We start from the raw sequence: 21,611 nt of genomic DNA, 5'->3' as shown, positions 1-21,611 counted from the left end.
GTCCAAAAACTATTGTAAACAGTGCCTTAGACATCCAGCAGCATATTCATAACCACTAAGTTTCCATGAGGGAGCTTGGAGGTGGACGTCTGGTTTGCCAATTTAAAGTTAAAAACGTCTGGCCAATCTTGAGTTAAAAACACCACCAAAAGATCTTAGTCAAAAAAAAGATATATGGCTACTGTAACGTTTATTATCTGTCTGTGATTATAGTGTAAATGTCACATTGTTTAGCCTCTATAACCTCCAGTACTGAGGCCATGTATTTTACAGTGACCTCTTGTGGCAGAACTGTGTCATTGACGGTAACACAGTCCACTGATTATTACATGTAAAGAATTAAATGTCTGAATAATTAAATTGTTAATATGTAAGCAGTCATTCAGAGTGGTTTGGTGTGAAAAGCTCCATTCCAGAGACACTGAGTCAGAACTGTTCACAGTGGTGGTGACAGGAACCAGACGTCCACCTCTCAAAGCTCCCTCACAGAAAGATATTACATGAAATGATTATGAATACAGTGCCTGATGATAGTGCGCCCCCCTCATGGTGACCTCTGGTTCCTATCACCACCACTGTAAAGAAATCTGAGTCTCTGCAATCAACCTTTTCACACCAAAACACTCTGAATGACTGTTTACATCTCAAACATCAAATTATGCATCTACTCATGAAATTCCTCTTATAGATAAACACTCAATGACTGCAGAAGAGTCATTCCTTTTTTTTAATTGAACTTCAGTCACATTTCTATCTTGGTAAAAAAATAGGTAAAAAATTCATACTAAACCCTCTGATTCTAAGTGTAGATCATCAGCATAATGTCCTACAAACAGCTACAAACAGCAGGTCCAGCACTTGAGCTTTACAAAGGAAATTGTGCAACATCTTGATTACACAGAAAAACAGTTTCACAATATAACATAGACTCAACTGACTGATCTGCCTGTGGGTTTGAAAAACTCTGTTCAAATACTGGGGCTAAAAGTGAGGAGAACATGTGCAGAACATGTAACAGCTTGTTACATTCTCCATCAGTCTGAAGAACCCTTTCATGATGCAAAGAACCCTTCAAGCATGCAAAGGGTCACTTAAGTGTTCAAGGTTCTATATCAAACCATTTTCATTTCCCTTGAAGAACCATCTTCTTTAAAAGTGTAGAGTACTGCAGTTTGTGGTTTTGGACGCAGCTGCATGTGACAGTTGTGGCACTTCATTGAGTCCTGTAAAACAAAGCCAAAGCAACAAAAAACCTACTGTGGCATCTTCTACTGCTCTAATTGATCTACACAGGCTCCACCCACAAACGCATTCTTTCATAGCAACTGTTGCTTTGTTGGGAAAAAAAAATCCCATTCCAACTAATGGATTCAGGTTAATACACAACACTAAGCTGTGGTGTAAAAACTGGATGAGTCTTCATAGAGATACCAACACCTATGACTGCATACTTCTTTCTTCAAGGGTTCTTTAGTACAGAAAACGGTTTTATATAGAATCAAGAACCCCTTGCATGATTAAACGGTTCTTTGCCGTGTGAAATGTCTAACAGTAGCTACAAATTAATGCATTTGTGGGCGGAGCCTGGAAAGAGGTCTTATTACAGCAAGGTTTACAGACTACAGAACTTATAGTAACTCAGCCCCTCATCCTGATTCAAGCACACAGATGGGGAACACACAGTGCGACATTTTTAGTTTTAGCACTGGAGCTACAAAACTAATGTAGCTAACAAGTACCCCACCAATTAGCATGGTGCTAATTTCATGCTTAAATCATCACACAACCAAAACTGTGTGGAGTTGTTCAGTATCTCGAACAGACTTGATTATGTGATTTCTGACACTGTATGACTCACTGTTATCTATAAACATGCAACATACAATTTTATTGATAACAGTGAGTCATACAGGGTCAGAAGCCACATAATCAAGTCTATTCAAGATACTGAACAATTCATGATACAGTTGTACGCAAAAGTTTAAACACCCCTGGTCAAATGACACGTCTGGTTGATTTTCTAAGTGAAAAAACATTACACATCCTCTACAGAGAACACTCTTAAATATGTCATTTGTTTGCTAATTTAAACACACAATTGCTATTTATTTGCTGAACATAACTTTTACACAGGCCACATTTTACGTTTTATGTTAAATTGAGCAAATAAAGAGTAGTTATGCATTAAGATGTGCAGAAGTGTGTTCTCTGTAGAGGATATGTTCACTTATTTTCAGAAAATCAACAAAAAACATCTAATTTTAGCAGGGGCACCCAAACTTTTGCACAGTACTGTGTACACTTAAACCAGCCACAAACAGAGCTGATGGGCGTTTGGTGTGAAGTCACTGGAAGCGGTTGGAGACGTTCCGCAGTGCTGCCTGAGCTCCGGCCTGCTGCTGCTGTAGCTGGTGGCGAAGCTGCTGAGAATAAGGGTCCTCCAAAGACTTCACAGTGACCACGCTCTTCGGCCCCGTCTTCCACTCCACCCCGCTGTCATCCACCACAGACGCTTCCACGGTAACGCTGTGGCTGCCCAGGATGGAGAAGTTGAGCAGGAACTGGGTGCTGAAATAGTCATTGTGAGGCTCCACCCTCTGCTCGATCTCATTAGTCTTTGTATCAAGAGGAATCTGAGAACAGCAACAGGAGGAAGGGTGGGACAAAGAGAGAGAGGAAACCTCTGTTACAAGAATGTTGTCTGCTTACAAACACAAGGTTTACGTTAAGAAGGTCAATTTGAATTACGATCCGTTGGTCAGTCTTCATCAAAGCTGCAATTAAAGGGCCCATATCATGGGGAATCTAATTTTCTAGAGTTTTTGAAATAAAAGAGCTGGATATGGACCAAATCAGAATGTTCTGTAAGACATTTGTGAGTGCGTGCATAGAACCGTGGTTCATATCAGCCAGTTAGGTAAGCTAACTACAAAGTGAAAACTGCTTCGTGGTATTAGTCATTTGTATCAGTATCCCTATCACAGATACTGATATTGGGTTTAAGTGCCAGTTTCGGCACCAATAACGATACAGTTTGATATCGGTGCCACAGTACTAAAGGTACTGTAATAAAAACAGCCTGTTGTAATTATCATAATAAAAGGGAAAAAGAGAGGTTAGAAAATTACAATTTTAAACAAATTATTACTGTTTATGGTTCATAACATCACTCAAAAGTTTTGACCTCAGTGGGGAAAAAATAAAAATTTCAACCTTCACATTTTGAATGTTGAGCATCAGGTTTAAGCGCAGCTCACATCACTGCTGTGCTCACCTTAAAATCCGGTCCGGATTTAGCCTGAAGTGTCGAGCTCACATTGAGACAGACGGACTGGATCTTCCGGAAGAGTCCCGGGGTGGAGCCATGCTGGACAACGCCCTCCACCTTCAGCGTAAGATGCTGGTTGTTCTGCACTGGGATCGGTTCGCTGGGAGTGCGAGGAGAAGGAGAGAGAGCAAGCTGGACGAGGAAAGGAGAAATAAAATCACTGGACACACTGGAAAGACTCTGACTGATAAACAATGTAAAATGCACTACATATTTAAAAAAAAGACACTATAAAGTAGCACTTAGTATAGGATTACAGTCATAAAAAACATAAGATTTCCAAAATGGTGCCTTAAGAGTACAGGGAACAAATGTATGTTAATAACAATAACAAACTTTTGTTTCATGTAAATTTAGACCTTTTCTGTTAGTCCATTCATCACAAAATGTTGGACAGCTGCCATTTTCAAATGGTGTTTAAAAAAAGGAACACCAGGAAAATAAATAGTAGGTCTAAGGCCAATAAATAGCATAAATATTTAAATCTTGATTTTAAAAGAACCCCTTGACTCAAAAATGTGTTTTTAAAACGTGAGTGTGTTCAATCAATGAGTGCATGTTAAATTGTAAGACGATGTAAAATATGTACTGTCATTTTGGGTAAAATATGCACCACTGTAATTAGTTGACAAGTTTCTCTTTCCATATTTTGAATAATACTATTGGGAATTGGAACAAAATGCTTGTCCCCAGTCGTCGCTTGCCACTAAATCATTGCTGCAAATCACATACTCCCATAGGAAATGACTGGTCGCCTGCCTGCTAGTGTAAATGTCAAAGCCACATAAATAAAACAGCCTGTTTTATTCTAAGGGATGAACTAAGGTTGGAAAAATGGTCATGACTGTTTTTGGTACATAAACTCACAAAATTGTCATACTGTACCTTTCTCAGGAACAAAAATTAAATAAGAAAAACAGCATACAGGCTTACCTTGATGCTGGTTGACTGCAGCTTTTGGAAGAAATACCTCTGGAAGGACAGTGGAACTTTGAGCAGGGCGATGACTGCATCACACAGGCAGCCAGTGTGCTGAAACGAAGGAGAAAACATAAACCACAAAATGAGCAGAAAAGGAAAAGAAAAGATGCAGCTAAGATCAAGATTAGGATCAACAAGAACCATCATTCCAACTATAATAAATCATACAGCAACATGTCCATATGGCCTGTGTTTACTGGACTGCACTGTACAAATCAGCAAGACACAGACTATATATAGTGAAGTGAAGTTTGACCAGACTCTCTCAGCCGGGGTGCCACCTAGCTTCGTCAGGTGTGAAGTCAAAAAAAACATTGTCAACGTTGCTGATGTAATGAAGGAATTAAAATGACAAAAAAACAATAGTAATGCAGCTTATTAGCCACCTCATACATCATCAAAATTTGTCTCACATGCCCCTTTCCCCATCACACAACATCACAACATCAGCGCTGGGGTCAGCATATGACTGCGTAAAGGCTGATGTAAATACCCTACTACAGTGTTTTTTTCTTTTTCATTCCCGAACAATGCATTACGAGAGTGTTAAACAAAGCAAACAAAGTAAAATGGAAAGATTTTGGAAAAGAAAGGCTCCAGAATCAGATAAGTGAATCTGAGCCACCAACTTCATCATCCAGTGGTAGCTCAGCAGCAATGTGTATATGCGGATGCTTCAGTAGACTGTTATAATTAGTGCCTTTTTAGTAAATCTGCCCCTTAATCTTCATTTTCTAGTAGTTTCTCTTATGATGATCATTACCAGGTAAGAGACAGGAGGGTGTTTCCTGCTCAGGGACTCCACTTCCTCCAGAACGAGGTTAAACACACCCATCATCCTGCGCTCATACTTGCTCTCCGCCTGAACTGAACCCAACGTGCCAAAATCCTGGAAACTGAAACACATAAACCAGTCAGAGGCTTCAATGCTGAGACAAGTGGAAAAAGAATCTCCAAGGAACACAGATTTGTTAGGTCTTGGGGTCAGAACGTCCCCCAATTTACAATCAAACACCACCTATATAACCACAGGTTATTTGGAGGGTTGCCAGAAGAAAGCCTCTGCTGTCAAGGACCAACAAACTCAAGTGTCTACAGCTACAGTAAAATAGAGGTTTTTGGTGACATGCAGAAAAGTTCCTCATCCTCACTGTGAATATATATATATATATATATATATATATATATATATATATATATATATATATATATATATATATATATATATATATAAATTTGATATTGATTTACCAGACTTTTATAGCAACTGTTACAACTAGCCCCTCAGTCTGCTACAATAACTCAGTCTATGGTTGTAACCTCAGTTGGCATTTTCAGCCCTTTAGTTAAAATGTTCATGTTCAGGTGCTGAAAATAAAGAAATACATGCTTTCATCTGTAGCAAATATGTGTAGGTTAGTTGTATTAAATACTGCACAGATTGCTCAAAAAAATATTTTGCAAAAGCTAAAATGTGTTTTTGTTTTGGTTTATTTTTGGTTTTACTGTATTCTTCGCTTCTCTATTCAGAGTGGGGCTTTGTTGATGGTAATGATGATCTAGGTTGGATTGAGTTTCCCCACATACGGTCTACCCTGGGAACATTAAGGCAGTTCAGTAAATGAAACCTTCCCCAAATTAAATCTTTCTTTAATGCTGAGTGATGTATATGTTCAGTCTTACCTGGCTGTTTGAGGGTCGAGTATTAAAGCTTCAATCACATAAGAGATCAGCAGGCAGCTCTGTTGTTGCCTGACAAACATGTTAATGAAAACATTAACTGTGTATTAGCCCTGAATAGTTTAATTACAAGCATCTCAAAAAAAGATATTATACACACACACACACACACACACACACACACACACACACACACACAAACACACAAACTACTAGTACTACTACTAGTTAATAATTGATTAATTAGTTAACTACTTAACAGTCAGAAACCCCTCAAGAAATCTGAGCATCAAAAATATTAATGTCATATTACAATCATACTTTTTACAGATACAGATTCTGAGAGGAAGTAACCAATTATGATGAAAGTTTTTTCTCCTCCTACCCGGTGAAACGAGTTTTCATACAAAAAGTGAGCAAAGCCGAGGTTTACACTGCATGGAAGTTGTTGGTAGATAACCCACTAAAATAGCCCCTTCACCAAGGCAAACTGACAGTAGTTATAATTAATTAATGCCTCTTTTAGTAAACTTGCCCCTTAAACTTCATTTTCCAGTAGTTTCTCTTATTTTTTTATATTATGATGACATTCATTTCTCTTTGCCACCAATACTCTCACCCTTAGACTGAGTAGAGGAGGCTGGGTAAGTGTGTATGTGTCTTTACAGACAGGAATCCCATTTTAAATCAAGGCTTTACCCTGAAATGCTCCATTATGAAAGATGAAAACCTGTGGCTGGGCCATTTACTGTCTCTGCTCACAGTCTTTGAAGGATACAGTTCAACATTACGGAGCGTGGCGGAGTCGGCGTCAAAGGACGACTGGTACAGGTCAGCATAGCGGCCAGCAAGACTCCGAAACTCATCCATGGACAATTTCATCTGAGCAAAGAAGACACATTTGATACAATTTCAAATATGCATTATCAACACTTCGGAATCAGCAGTTCCATTAAAATGAAATGTTTAAAATGTTTAAAATGATTCTACAGGCCGGTACAACTTATAACTTAAAATAATTAGTCTGGAAAAAAGCAGAAGAAATGGAAAGATGAACAGAGCTGTAGAAGATTCTAAAATGACTGAAAAAGCTGCTAAACATCCAGAATAAAGTTCTGGTACAATTTTGCTAAGTGAAAGGAAAGCACTATAAATACAAAACTGACAGAACATCCTGCAGGACTAATTAAACAGAAGAAAGGTGAGTGGAGACTCTGACGGTGCGTGCATATGTGGGCCCGCTGGTATGTGTCACCTGCAGTGAGATTCTGCCGCAGCGCTGCAGCTCGTTTCCGGAGGTCAGAGCGATGGTGGTGGCGATGGCCGGAGGTGGGCTGGTCTTCAGGCTGTTGCAGGTACAGATGAGCTGGGCTAAAGCCTGCAGTGTGTCCATCCGCAGCTTTATAAACTCACACTGAAACGCCAGCGGACTCAGAGGGGTGCTGGCAGCCTACGGACAGAACGGGACAGCAGTCAGAAAAAACAGAGGACAGAACAGCACCAATTTAATCCATCTACACTCATATACAATTTACCAAACTGCCAATTCAGAAAAACTGCTAACTCAGAAATAAAAGCTGCTCGTATAATTTGCCTAAATATGTTATAGAGAGAATGCTTTTGAGTTGCCAGAAGTGGACAGATATGGCAAAAACTGTTTTTCATTCCATTTATAAATAAATAAATGTATGTCTACATCCACACAAGAAAGCAAAAACAACTCACAAACTCTTGCATAAACATGCAAGCCCATTAGGGGGCAATAAGACCCCATAAAATCATTCACCAACCGTTCTTAAGAAATTTATTCTTAAACCACTTACGCAGTTTTCACAAAGATTCTGACATTCACTAATTCTTATTTGGGATGTTCTTAGGTAAGAACAGACTCTACACTCAAGGTGTAAACAATTCTGCAGTTTAAGGACACGTCATGAATGTGATGTAGACTTTTTCTTAGGACTAGGGCTCCGTCGATACTGAGACTGGTGAGTGAAGGAGGCTCTGCTGTCAGAGAAGTGGTACTGACTCTGTGGAGGTTGGACACAAAGTCACTGGTCACTTTAAACTATTCACCTTGGCATATACCCACCAGACCTACCATGTGATTTTAGCTCATTTTTAAACACACAATCACAATCACAAATCTCTAAAAGGAGTGGAAACATGAAACGGAGGCAAAAGAGTCAACATTTCTTACCAAAGTCCACATATGCTGACTTTGACTGAATAGAATAGTGAGGTACACACATTAATACGGTGACTTTGTTATATAAAACAGGCTGTAGAGAGAATGTGTTGTCCTACCGTGTAAATCCACACCTGTCTTTAGCTTTAGTGTACAGTGTTAGAAGTGCTGCTTAGTTTTTCTTTGCTTAGTACTTGGCTTGCAGCGTATTATTTTTCATATCTTTCAGCGTATAATTGTTCATGGACTGAGCGTTTTCGTACAGAGCGAGTGTATAAATCATGGGCTTTGTCTGCACACGATGAACTATTCAGACGTACAGTGTGAATCACCAAAGAACAAGATTTCTAAAATCACACGGTGTATGTCTGGCTTTAGAGGACATTTCACTACAGCTCAACCAGCCAATCAAAAGATTTCAACAAGACATAAAACTCAAAACGTGAGCTAATCGGATGCATTAGCCTCAGATGTGATTCCTGCCGTCGCTGTGCTACAGAGTTGTTGAAAGAAACAGATGAGGATTACAAGTATGAAACATACCTTACTTACAGAAGTGAAAAAAATTAGGACAATGTTGGCAAATGAGGCCCAGTGGGAACGCACTGCGCAAGATATAGAGCCCACTGCAAAGCACTAGCAGAGATTTTCTGTTCTTTTATTTTCTATTATTTTAAATTTATTTCGTCATTTTAATCCTTTTAACAAATATCCTCTTTTACAGCAAAAGGACCTTTAGAATGAGTCACATTCATAGGACGGCCCATAATGCTGTTATAGGGTATATTTGTTCAACAGTATTAAAGTAATAAAAAGTAAAAAAAATGGTGTTTAGTCTGGTTCTAATAGCATAATAAAAGCTTACGTGCTTCACATGTTTGTTCATAGAATTATAAGCCTGTGTTAACATTTTATATCTATTTTTAAAACAATGCAAAAATGCACTTTTAATTTTTGTATTCCTATTTATTAACCTGCAGACTAATCAATAATCAGTAAAATTAATAACACGCGTGCGGCATGTAACTTATACAGCTGATCAGCAGTTTGAGACAGCAGTACTGGAGCGACTCTGGAGAGAACACTTGACCCTCTTCACTCCACACCACTCACAAACTCCGCTGGCCAATCAGCATAACTGCACACATGAAAATACAATGAAAAGATCCTGACCGTGAGTGAAGCAAATCCTTTCTGGTAGGACTTCAGTGCCTCAGTGATGGCCCCCATGGCCCCGCTGTAGTCTCCATCCTCCAGCCCGCTCAGGCAGCGCTCAGCCTGAGAGAACTCCATCAGGCTGTTCAGCCAGAAGTAGAAATGCTCGGAGGCCACACGTGTCCTGAGGCTCTGGTACAGCTCACTGGACAGCTCATGGCAGCCCTGCACAGGAGGGAGAGACAGTCAGAGCAAGAAAATGCATCAAATATCACTCATTATCTGATTATCCACAACAGACAGGTTTTTCAATGCACCTTCCATGCTTTTTTTTCTCCTGATACCAGCTCTGAAACCAAGCTAAGCAGATATTTTTCTTTACCATTATATTACATTGACATTTTTTATTCAGTTAAACTCTTTTACAAAAAATAAACAGAAAAATCTAGCTGCAGTGCACAGAAATGTAAACTCTTGACCAAACCTGAAATTCAGGGTGCACCTGGCCAAAAAAACGTTACCAAAACAACCCACTTATTATTTGCCGTTTTTATTTGTGCTTTTAAATGAAAGTAATAATGCTGATGATTCTATAATGGCTTTAATCACCACGTTGGAAAAGAGAACTGAGAGAACTAGAGGACTAATTTAATTTTACTAATTTTAATTTACTAAATATTTAATTGTGTAAAAATATGAAATTATAATACATGTTTTCTCAGAGGCATTTAAAAGCTGAATCCCAGCTTTTGAGACACCTTGCCTTTGAAGCATCATCAGCATTACTATGTTAAAGCATAACTAATGCCAAATTACATATAAAAGAATCCTTTCTTTTAGCTTTTGACCAAGTGTGACCTATTTTTCCAGTTTCAGTAAAGAATTCTAATTTTGGTGCATTACTAACATCCCTCCCAGTGCCCCGCCCACTACGAGTAATACTGTGAATCTGACCATGCGTGAGGCCTGCCGGGCGATGCGGTAAACAGTCCAGCCATTCGCCGAGGCCTCCAGCTGCTGCCGGATCACAGTCTTCACCTCTGCGCCGAGAGAAGACTGACTGGCCACAAACACCACCGTCGCCAAGGAAACCTGCCAAACAGAGATTTCATCACATAGAAGCACTGGGCTGAGTATCGAAACTCAATACTTTCATGGTATTGACTGAATTACTTTAATAAAACGCACAACTAATTAAATTAATAAAACATAATATCACACTCGTTTATGGTTAAAGCCATTTGTAGGCGGGTAGGTTAAAAAAAAATTCCATAAATTAGGAGCCGCTTTCTACGGAGTCCCTAAGGGGCCGTGGTTAGTTTCCCTCACAAATGTTTTGCATTCCCTCGCAAAAAAATAAGCGTTCCCTCGCAAATATTTTGCATTGTGATGCAAATGGTGCACTTGCAAAAGTTGTGGTTTGCTTAAGCTCAGACATGGAGCAGCTCATTGAATTTTATGTTGATCTTGGATTGAAATATAAAGCCGTAGTGTCGCTTCTCAAAATCAAACGTGATGACGCAAACTGAAACTGAGATTGAGTGTCTTCGTACAGTAAAAGCTACATTTACAGAGATTGCAGAGAACAACTGCTGAATAAACTCAGCATACACTGCCGAAACTGGGAAAACCGTTTTTAACATTAGCTATGCTAAAACAAAGCTCTAATGTAGGCAATGTCATTGGGCACCTCTGGTCCTATGTTTGCTTGCTGTCTGACAAGCATATATTTTGTGAAGGAATGCAAAAACATTTGCGAGGGAGCGCAATGTCAACTTTTTTTTTTTATTATTATTTTAGCCATGGCCCCTTAGGGGCTCCGTAGCTTTCCTGCAACACCAGCACATTTTCGGTGTGTGAAGAAAAACAAATCCATAAATACAGACTGCAGGATGCCCCTTACACTGACAGACACCCCTTACGCTTGGTATGGTTCAGTAGTTCTTGGTATGGTTTGGTCATTTTTCTGGTATGATTTGCTGTAGGCCTGTTAGTTTTCGCTATAAATTGGTAGTTCTTGGTATCTTTTGGCAGTTTCTAGTGTGGTCTGCTTGCTCTTTGTATAATTCGGTTGGTTTTTGGTATGGTTTTGTTGTTCTTGGTAGGGTTTGGCAATTTTGGTCTGGTCTGGTATGGTTTACTTACTGAACTTTAGTAGTTTTTGGTATAGTTTGACAGATTTTGGTATGGTTTGGCAGTTTTTGGTATGGTTTGGTAGTTACTGCTGTAGGTTTAGATGTTTCTTGTATGGTTTAGTAAGTTTTAGCATGCTTTCGTTGTTATTGGTTAGTTTTTCGTATGATTTGGCAGTTCTTGGCATCACTGGTATGTCTTAACATAGCTTGGTAGTTTTGGTAACTGTTGATATGATTTGGTAGTTTTTTGCAGTAGGTTTGGTAGTTTTTCCTCCTTTTCCTTAATTAGCGCAAAGCTAACTGCCTCAAAATGTGTGGAGATGCTCAGTATATCTAATAGACTTGATTATGTGGTTTCTGACACTGTATGACTCACTGTTATCTATAAACATGGTCATACAGACAGTGACAGCACCACCTATCCCTTTAGGTTTTTTTTTTATTATTATTATTTTGTAAGCCTGACCAGTAGCTCCTGCTGCTTTTCTGAGCTTGTATTGCCGGCACTCCTGTACAGCTCCACCAGATCTCCCAGCATGCTCTCTCCCAGGACAGGCAGTTGTGTGGCAATGGCTGCCAAAGCGTGACAGATCAGGATCCGCGCAGCATCGCACGCGTAGTGCAGCTGAGCCAACAAAAACTCCACACACGATTGGCTGAGGTGGGGACGACCCTTCAGCATCCGCACCAGAGACGCCAGAGCTGTCTGAGAATGTGAGAGAGAGAGAGAGAGAGAGAGAGAGCGAGAGCGAGAGCGAGAGAGAGAGAGAGAGAGAGACAGATTTATTGAAGTTATAAATAAATAAGTAAAACAATAAATAAATAAATCAATAAGGACTGTCAAACAATTATATTCAACAATATATAACCATTATAAATAAATTATAAATAAAATAAACAGCAATTGAGCATACAAATGTTTACATCATATACACAGTCAATGGTATAACTTGTCCGTGATTGTAGCCCCTCATTCATACAGCTTGTGAGTTTATGTTGTAGTAGAGGATCTTGAGGAGAGCTGGAGCTCCACCAAGCTTGCTGCCTCATTCAAAGACAAAGGACCCGGTTTTGTATGACTGAACATAACTGCCCAGCAATTATCAGCCAAATGGCCACTGAGTGGACAGAGTTTCCTATAAGGACTTGTGGCTGTACTCACTTTGAGTGTGGCCTGTGCAGAAGTGCTAGCATCCTGACTGCACAACAGTAGTAATGACTCCATCCCCATCACTGTGTCCTGCTCCAGCTGAACAAAATCTGAAGAAAATGTAAGGACATACATGGGATCATACATGTACGTCTTTGCTATGGCACATTTTCTGTTTCTTACCCCCCCCAATACATTCAATTCAGCAAATAAATTGTGCACTATAATCTGCAGAAAATGCCATTTTAAGTTTGTTTTGTATGTATATGTAAGTGTACATAAACACACACACACACACACACACACACACACCCCAGATACAAGTGCACTGGACACAGTACTGCTGGAGTTTTTAAATACTGTGACCACTCACTGTCCACTCTATTAGACACTCCTACCTTGTTGGTCCCCCTTGTAGATGTAAAGTCAGAGACGATAGCTCATCTGTTACTGCACAGTTTGAGTTGGTAGTCCTTCATCAGTGGTCACAGGATACTGTTGGCTGGATGTTTTGGGTTCTCAGTCCAGCAGTGACACTGAGGTGTTTAAAAACTCCAGCAGCACTGCTGTGTCTGATCCACTCGCACCAGCACAACACACACCAACACGCCACCACCATGTCAGTGTCACTGCAGTGCTGAGAATGATCCACCACCCAAATAATACCTGCTCTGAGGGTGTCCTGTGGAGATCATGACCACTGAAGAACAGGGTAACAAAGTATGCAGAGAAACAGATGGACTACAGTCTGTAACTGTAGAACTCCAAAGTGCTCCTATGTGGTCAGTGGAGCTGATCAAATGGACAATGATAGATGCATGGAGGAGTGCTTAATGCAATGGCCAGTCAGTGTATATAATAATGTCCCATATGTATTTTATATAGTCCTTTGCAAAAGTCTCAGACACTAAGCAAACTGGTTAAATCATTTATCTCAGCAATGTTTTCTACTTGTAAAAACACCATATATCATTAGAATAAATGCAAATAAATATTAAGACAGCAGAAAACAATACAAATTTCCTTTAAAAGTAGTTGATATCCTGTGAGAAAGGCTGATAAAGTTTGGTTCCAGATTTCACCTTAATCCCACAACCATCAATAAACCAGGTACTGGAGGCTACCTACAGTTAATACCAGGTTTAGAAATGGTTAAACAAACACATACATTACATAACTACTTACTATAATAGTGTTATGTGAATTTATTCTATGATTATTGTGTTGCCGAGTAAATAATCATGCAGGTACCCAGGACCACTTCCTCTGTTCTAATCATACCTGCAATGTGAACAGATTTGAATGTGCTGAAGAGCAGTGGGTGGGAAGGTAAAACTACCTTTTTCTGGACAGGAGATGGCGATGTTGGCCAGCACTGTGATCCCATGGGCTGCCACTGCCAAATTGCTATGGTAACAGCACTCCTGCGCCAGCTTAACCAGGTCAGTGAGGTGAGGAGCCGGTGAGGATTCACCTTGAAGAGAAGAGAGCTAATTAACCATAACAGATATCTGAGTTTAAGAAGTGCAATAACTGATACTCACAACCGCCAATGAAGCAGTGTTTAACTAAAAGTATTTGAGTATAAAATTGAAATATATAAACAAAATTATAATGGCTGATATTATTGATTACCAAAATTTTAAGGCCCTGGAAATTGGGGGCAGTATGGCCACAAAATTTTCATTTCAGCTGAGGCTCAAGATCGCTGTACAGTTTTTAAAATAAAACGTAAAGCTTTTTAACATGTTTTTAAGACCTAAACATAGCAAAAATAATACCATTTCCACTACACAACAGCATATACAAACTCAGAAAAAAATGGCATGCATTAATATCTATTCAAAGTGACTTGATGAAAAGGCATTCGGGCAGCCTTTTCAAAATAATGGTTACTTTAATATTCTGCAATAAAATCTTTGATACGTGCATATCGCTACTCTGATCTTATATTTCTACTGTTTTTGTGGACTATATATGTGAAATAACCATTTTATTTGAGTGAATACACTATAATTTCACATTGCCTCAACGTGAATGCAGCACCTGCTCCGTTCTCTCAGTTTTAAATGCACTTTTTTGCTAGTAGTCTGAAACCAGACGTGGCACGCCACATCCGTTAAAGCAGAACATTTCTGATGCAACCATTTTTTTTTTAAAACTGGTTGCAACTCGCAAGTGGCAAAACATGCCTGTGTGTTGACCTCCACCTCACCTGACTATGAATACTGGAAGCCACTAATAAAACTACTCTGCACACGAATCTACCAAGAGCGCATCGAGATGCAGCTAAGAAACAATGTTTTTCTCCTAATCTTTGTCTGCAGTGTCTCTACACTGTAATATACACAAAAACAACTTACATTATACAGTTAAGTTCGCTCTTACCTGCAGCTGGGCTGAAGTACTGTTTGATGGCGATGGTTCCAGAAAGAGTGGACAGCACTGAGACCATGCCAAGTTTCAGACTGTTATAGGGGGTGCTGAGGGCACACTCACACAACGTCTGCAACACACAAGGCAAGGCAAAGCAAGTGTATTTATGTAGCGCTTTTCATACACTTATGTAGGAGAATAGAAATTAGAAACATGCCTAAAACATGAGATTTAAAAGTGAAGAAATTGAAAAATCATATTAAAAATTGTATCAAAAATTCAAAATCACAAATTACACACACAAACACACACACAAGTCAAACACAGCCCAGCTCATGAAATTAATGCTCCTGATATTATAACCTTAATTTTTTACTATAATTGTTATTTATGCTAGTTTCTCCAATCTAATGATGCGCACAAAAGCAAAAACTATAAGAACACAATAAAACTGTCTGCATTATTTTTATTGGTTCTTTTTTATTTTAATACTAAGATGAAGTCCTGATCTCTTATACACACACACACACACACACACACACACACAGACACACAGACACACACAGACATATCATCTAAACCACTCATCCAAACACACGTCACCAGTCCATTGCAGGGCAGACAGACAGACAGACAGACAGACAGACATATACATCCACACACACAATCACACACACTCACACCAGGAGGCAATTTTGCGTGTCCAATCACCCTGACTGCAAGTCTTTGGACTGTGAGAGAAAACCCACACAGACAAGGGGAGAACATGCAAACTCCACACAGAAAGGACCCTGGGTGCCCGGCGGGGAATCGAACCCAGGCTGTGAGGCGACAGCGCTAAGTCCTGATCACATTTAAGTCAAATCTACAGCACCTTTAACTAAAATCAATTAGCTTCAACTTTGGCTAGTAAAAACAACTATTACTCCAAGCGCAAAGCTACTGCTCAACATTTTAATTCAAATAAAATGCTTTTTAACATATTTTTAAGACCTTTATTTTTATTACATATTTTAAGAGATCATTTTCCACCTCACAAAATCAAACACTGACAGGTGCTTTGAGATACAGTATAGAAATATGTCGTAGCTCTGCAGCTCTCTTACCAAGCTCCCTATCTAGCTCTTCTAACTGCTCTCTCTTTTCCTTTTATCTGCCCCTCATTAATTACACTATTAAGTTGATATTTTTGGTCGAGAGACTATTCTAAAGTAGTTTCACATATACGATTACTCTGTAGGCAACAGTCTTAAATTTAATACTGATCACAGTGAAAAGGGCCCTTATCCCACACTTTTCTTGAATTCATTTTTAATATATTTTTAATACAACTGGATTGACTACAAATAAAACTGGATATATAATAGTTGTTAGTATATATATATATATATATATATATATATATATATGTATATATATATATATATATCTTTTTTTTAAAGAGGCCACATTTGCATGGTTTTATCTAACAAAAGCAGTCATAAGTATTGTTTTTATGAATCTTGGTTTATCCCTAAGAATCAAACAGGCTTTCTGTTACTGCGCTTTTATTTCTGATATTGAGATTTGATTCCAAGTGATTTTGGTGGATTTTTCTTTTCAAATTTTCACACAGCATTAAGTACCAGTGCTGTGTTCAAATGATGTAGAAAAATAAAAATTTACAAAAATTGAGATGTTAGTTTTTCTTTGGACAGTGACAATATCTTTGATATATATATAAATATTTCCATATGTGGACTCTGTGGACTGGAAAGTAACTGGAATACTTTGAAATTTGAAACACTTTTTAATTATTACATCAAACTCTTATTTTAATTTGTTTTTTCATGATATGGGCCATTAAATATCTCAGAGAAACCTGAAGTAGATATCTAGCAGTTCTCAGATGTTATGCTAATCCGTTTTATTCTGTTTTAATCCCCATGTGTTGAGTGTTTTACCTGAATGTTCTTTTTGGTCCACATGTGAGGAGCTTTCTTGGCCAGCAGTTTCAGGTCCTGCACAGCGAGTCTTTTTACTGCTTTTCTGGGGTCGTCCTTCAGATACTGCAGGAGCAACTGAATCTGCACAAAGACAACAAACACTGCCTAAATATAAGTAAACAACCAACGCTGATTGGCTCAAGAAAAATGCAAGAAAAAAACAGCAGAAAAAACAGCAGAAATTCACAGTCTTAAATACACATACATATTGTTTAATGTTGTCTACAAGTTTTTTGTGTATTATAACATGGTATTCTCATGTCAAAAGATGAGGCTTATCACCCAATATTGCTGAGAGATTGTGTGCTCCAACATCAGCAATGTCGCAACTAAAAAAAGCAGATACAGGCATTTGCAAACGTTTGGGCACCTCGGCTAAATTACATGCTTTGCTAATTTTCTATGTGAAAATAAGATCAACACACTTCTGCACATTTTAATGCAACATCGATGTTATTGTTTATTTTTGTTTCTCTATGTCCTGCTTCTTAGGAGAAGACCTCATATATTCATGAAATATATATTATAAATAACAACGTACTATAGGTCCTCCATAAAGGAGGGGATGGAGGGCTTTTAAAAAAAACACCATATGTGCAATATGCGTAATATTTTTGCCAATCTGATTAAATTGCTGATGTAATCAGCAAACTATTATATCGATCCAACTCTATTAGAAAAATGTCAAAAGAAGGCAAGATGTCTCTAAATGTTTCATACACGGTGCATGTTGAGTATTTGTAATCAGACCTGTTTTGGGATTTCAATAAGTGATGAAGTGGCCAGTTGGGTAAACGTGTGCAGAGTAACGATGACCATAGGGGTGGACGGGTAGGAGGACACCAGCTCCTGCAGTAGTTCCCGGCTCCTGGAGGCCAGAGCGGCATCATGGTGCATGTACTGCAGCATGGGGATCAGCTTCAGCTTCAGATCCACCGGCGTATCCAAACCTGAAGGGAAAAGACAAAACAAACACAAACACATAAAAAGCACAGAGTGACTAAGAATCCGGCTAAATCTTTAACACAGGCAATAAATAAAAGAAAAAACATTTTTGCTGAATTTACACAGACTCACAGAATCAGAGATTCATTTACCTTGAATCATCTCACTGATCTTGTTGCAAATTCCTGCTGCGAAGTCTCTGAAAGCGAGGAGGCCAAAAAAACCACAAATAATTATGCCACAGTTTAATCAAATCTGCTCGCTTTCCAAATCCTAAGAAGTTTACATAAAAGCATTATGTAATAATGAGAACCACAGCTTAAAATGGGATAATAATTAAATAAACCCAATGCAAAAGCTCTTCTCTGTTAATCACATGATTTCTCAGTGCTGCTGCTACATTTATTCGATATGTAAAGAATCTAAACACTCACAGATAAATATGCATACAAATACCATACGTAGCTGAAAATATCTTTTGCACCATGAATAAAAAAAAAACACATTTCAATGCTCACTGAAGTTTAAAGGCCCTTACTTTGACTGGGATGAAAAACTGGCAGCGGCGAAAATAGCTGCTTCCACCTCAACGTTGTCGTGCGAGTCCAGGCTCTGGCGGATGCTGTGATGAGCATTTTTCCTCTCAGGGATGATGGACGCGAGGCTGCCCAGCATTCTGTCAATGAACATTTATAAACACCATAAATACAGCCACAACATCACCATTAAATTTAATGCAACCTTAGAAGTTACGGTTAAAGTATCAGCTCTAACTAAAGCTGATATTTTATATGAATTATTTCGCATGAGGAGCTCATTGAAACAAGATACTGAATATTTTATAACCATAAAAATTTTATATATTATATATTGCAACATTGGCCTTCACATTAATGATACTGCACAAGTCTGCAATATTGCAAATGAGCCTCTAGCCAATTACTAATTTTTTTGTGTGTGCTCTGAGCAACCACAGATGTTCTACAAACATACATCCTTTTGGTCAGACCACATCACATCAAGCATTTATTAACATGTTTTTAAATATGTAAGACACAAGGCAATAACACTAATCCTGTCTAAATAGAGCTTTTAAGGCACAGTTACAAAAACAGGCTGCTTAATTGTAAGACATTAGGAGAGGTAATAAAATGGTCGCGTAAAAATTATGACTATTACTGGTGTATAAAACCACACAAACATTATAAGTGGACCTCAAGAGAAACAATAAAATACAAGAAAATGTAAGATACAGGCCCTTTAAATGATATCTAACTACAAATCTGTAAAAGACTCTGTACCTGAGAGTGATGGCTCTGGCGACAGGATCATTGCTATGGATGACAGAAAAAACCCTTTTAACAAACTCATCCACATTCAGAATCTTCTCCAGGTGCTTTTCGCTCTGTTGTGTCACTTTCAGCACGCACAGCCGCAAGAAGTTATTCCTGAAGTAATAAAATAAAATCTGGGTTAAGATTTACGGTCACACACATCATCGTTATACATCACGTAACCAGTGTTAAATAACTGTACAGGACTTTATTGAAGCTGCAGAGCAACTTGTTGAGATTCAAAAAGATATATATTAAATGTATGGATTAAAATGTATAAAAACATAACAGCCTTTAGAAATTCATCCAGCCTGAACATAGAAAAATGACACCCTGTTGACGAGCACATACCCCAGTCTGAAAATGTCAGCTAGTTTCAGGAAGGCTGAGTTGATGAGGATGGGGAAAGGATATTTCTGGAAGAGTTTGGGGAAAAGTACCACGGCTTCACACTGTTCCCCCAGCTTACAGGATCTCAGTCCTTTAGTTAGTGACAAGAAATGAGTAAAAGAAAATAAAAAGAAATCAGAACTATCAAGCAATTCAGCAGAGACAACAACAGAGTCATGTTCTTTAACAAAGAATATTTATAAAGTCTATTACTATAAATATTATCATATAAAGTACATTTTTTAATACAGCAGATTTCTAACTCAGACATTAGACTTACTTTTCTGTATTTAAGTCATTTTATAAACCATGCAAAGATTTCATATAATATTTTTATACCATATAAAAGTGCATTTCTGCACCATAATAAAGCAGGTCTCTATTTCAACATCAGCTAAGGTCAGCTTTGAGCACTACACACTTGATGGCTCTACACAGATGCTTCTTCAAGCGTCCTTTAGTAAAGGCAATGGTTCTATTTAGAACCATGAGTTCTACATAAAACCATTTCATGTTTAAATGGTTCTTTGTGTATGAAGAAATGGTCCTTTACATTGATAGTAAAAGTGTTGTATGTGTATCCATAAAGAACCTTTTTCAAAATGGTTCTATATGACACCTAAGAGTTCTGCTATGCACACTTTAAAATGATGCTAAGGATTCTTTGGTAATGAAAATGGCTCTATATAGAACCATGGACACTTAAAGAACCCTTTGCATGCTTAAATGGCTCCTTGCATTGTGAAGGATTTCTTCAGATTGATGGAGAATGTGCTGTAGATGCTTCTTTATATAATTATTTTTGAAAAAGGGGCTCTATAGCATTAAAAAGGTGTTTTAAGGGTTTATTACAGTACCATCTACAGCACATTCTGAAGAGCCCTTTGACGATGCAAAGAACTTTAATCATGCAAAGGGTTCTGTGAGTGCTCATGGTTCTGTATAGAATCATTTTCTTTACTAAAGAACCCTTGAAGAACTTGTAGCTTGTAGCAACGGAAGAACCCTTTTTGTTGTTATATAAACCCATATACATCACATTCTCCATCAGTCTGAAGAAACGTTTCACCATTCAAAGAACGCATGTAAATGGCTCTACGTAGAACTAATGGTTCTAAACCATTTCCTTTACTAAAGAACCCTTGAAGAGCCATCTTTTAAGAGTGCACAATAAAGTGAACTTATCTTCATAATCGAGCGATTCTGAAAGTATCTTATCAAGGATTTTTATCAGCTACACACTCAGCTAGCGGAGCAGGACACTGTCCGCTCTCATAACTCAGTACTGTAAATATGTAGCATTAGCCATGCTAGCCGGTTATGCTAAAGCTAAAGCTAAGGCCAGCTGTGTTCACCTTTGTCCAGCTCCATCAGAGCTGAATTAGCGTCCAGCTCCTGCTCTCCATATCCAGCCTCTGATAAGAAGGAACGCGCGGTGGAAAGAGACATTTTAATCAGGACTTAATGAGTTTTAACACTGTTAAATAGTGATGGCTAATCTACACATTCATTCTTATTCCCCTCCTCTCAACATTACAGCGGACTGCTGCCCCCTGCAGGCCGGAGTTTCGGCTAGCTGAAAAAAGTGCTTTTACAGCCCAAAAATATAAAATAAAAATTGCCTATGATTTCTTTTTTTAACTCTTGCTCTGTTTCTGCCAGCAGCATTACAAAATGTTGACTTACTATTTCGACATAATGACTTATTTTCTCTTAAAATAATGAGTTACTTATTAAAATTGTTATTTTTTGTGTTATTGTTATTATTATTATTATTATCATTATTATAAATAATGCGTGTTAATAAATGCGTGTTAGTATAATCTCTGGCTGAATCTCAAATGACTCCTTGCTCCCTACATAGTGCACTAAGTAGTAGGTCGTGAAACAATGGCTCCTGCGTCCAAACAAATATAAGTGCATGTCTAACAACGAGCCGTTTAGGACTCAGCCACGCGTCTTCA

At 38.4% G+C, this 21,611-nt stretch overlaps 1 protein-coding gene across 1 annotated transcript; it reads right to left on the bottom strand.

Moving 5' to 3' along the window:
- Positions 1–2,241: 2,241 nt before the first annotated feature.
- On the bottom strand, positions 2,242–21,194 carry ints7 (integrator complex subunit 7). Its single transcript, XM_036582215.1, has 20 exons — positions 21,003–21,194; positions 19,609–19,738; positions 19,225–19,371; positions 18,462–18,599; positions 18,076–18,122; positions 17,729–17,928; positions 16,937–17,059; positions 15,006–15,123; positions 13,957–14,091; positions 12,630–12,727; positions 11,934–12,173; positions 10,287–10,424; positions 9,351–9,557; positions 7,245–7,439; positions 6,768–6,871; positions 5,993–6,061; positions 5,073–5,205; positions 4,262–4,360; positions 3,275–3,460; positions 2,242–2,633 (listed from the first exon to the last, which is right to left on the bottom strand). The coding sequence occupies exons 1-20, from the start codon at positions 21,094–21,096 to the stop codon at positions 2,346–2,348; spliced, it is 2,889 nt and encodes a 962-aa protein (XP_036438108.1). The 5' UTR covers positions 21,097–21,194; the 3' UTR covers positions 2,242–2,345.
- Positions 21,195–21,611: the final 417 nt, after the last annotated feature.

The sequence above is a fragment of the Colossoma macropomum genome, unplaced genomic scaffold (genome assembly GCF_904425465.1).
Source record: "Colossoma macropomum unplaced genomic scaffold, Colossoma_macropomum, whole genome shotgun sequence".
In the NCBI taxonomy this organism is placed as follows: Eukaryota; Metazoa; Chordata; class Actinopteri; order Characiformes; family Serrasalmidae; genus Colossoma; species Colossoma macropomum.
This window is presented reverse-complemented; position numbering and strand designations above follow the sequence as displayed.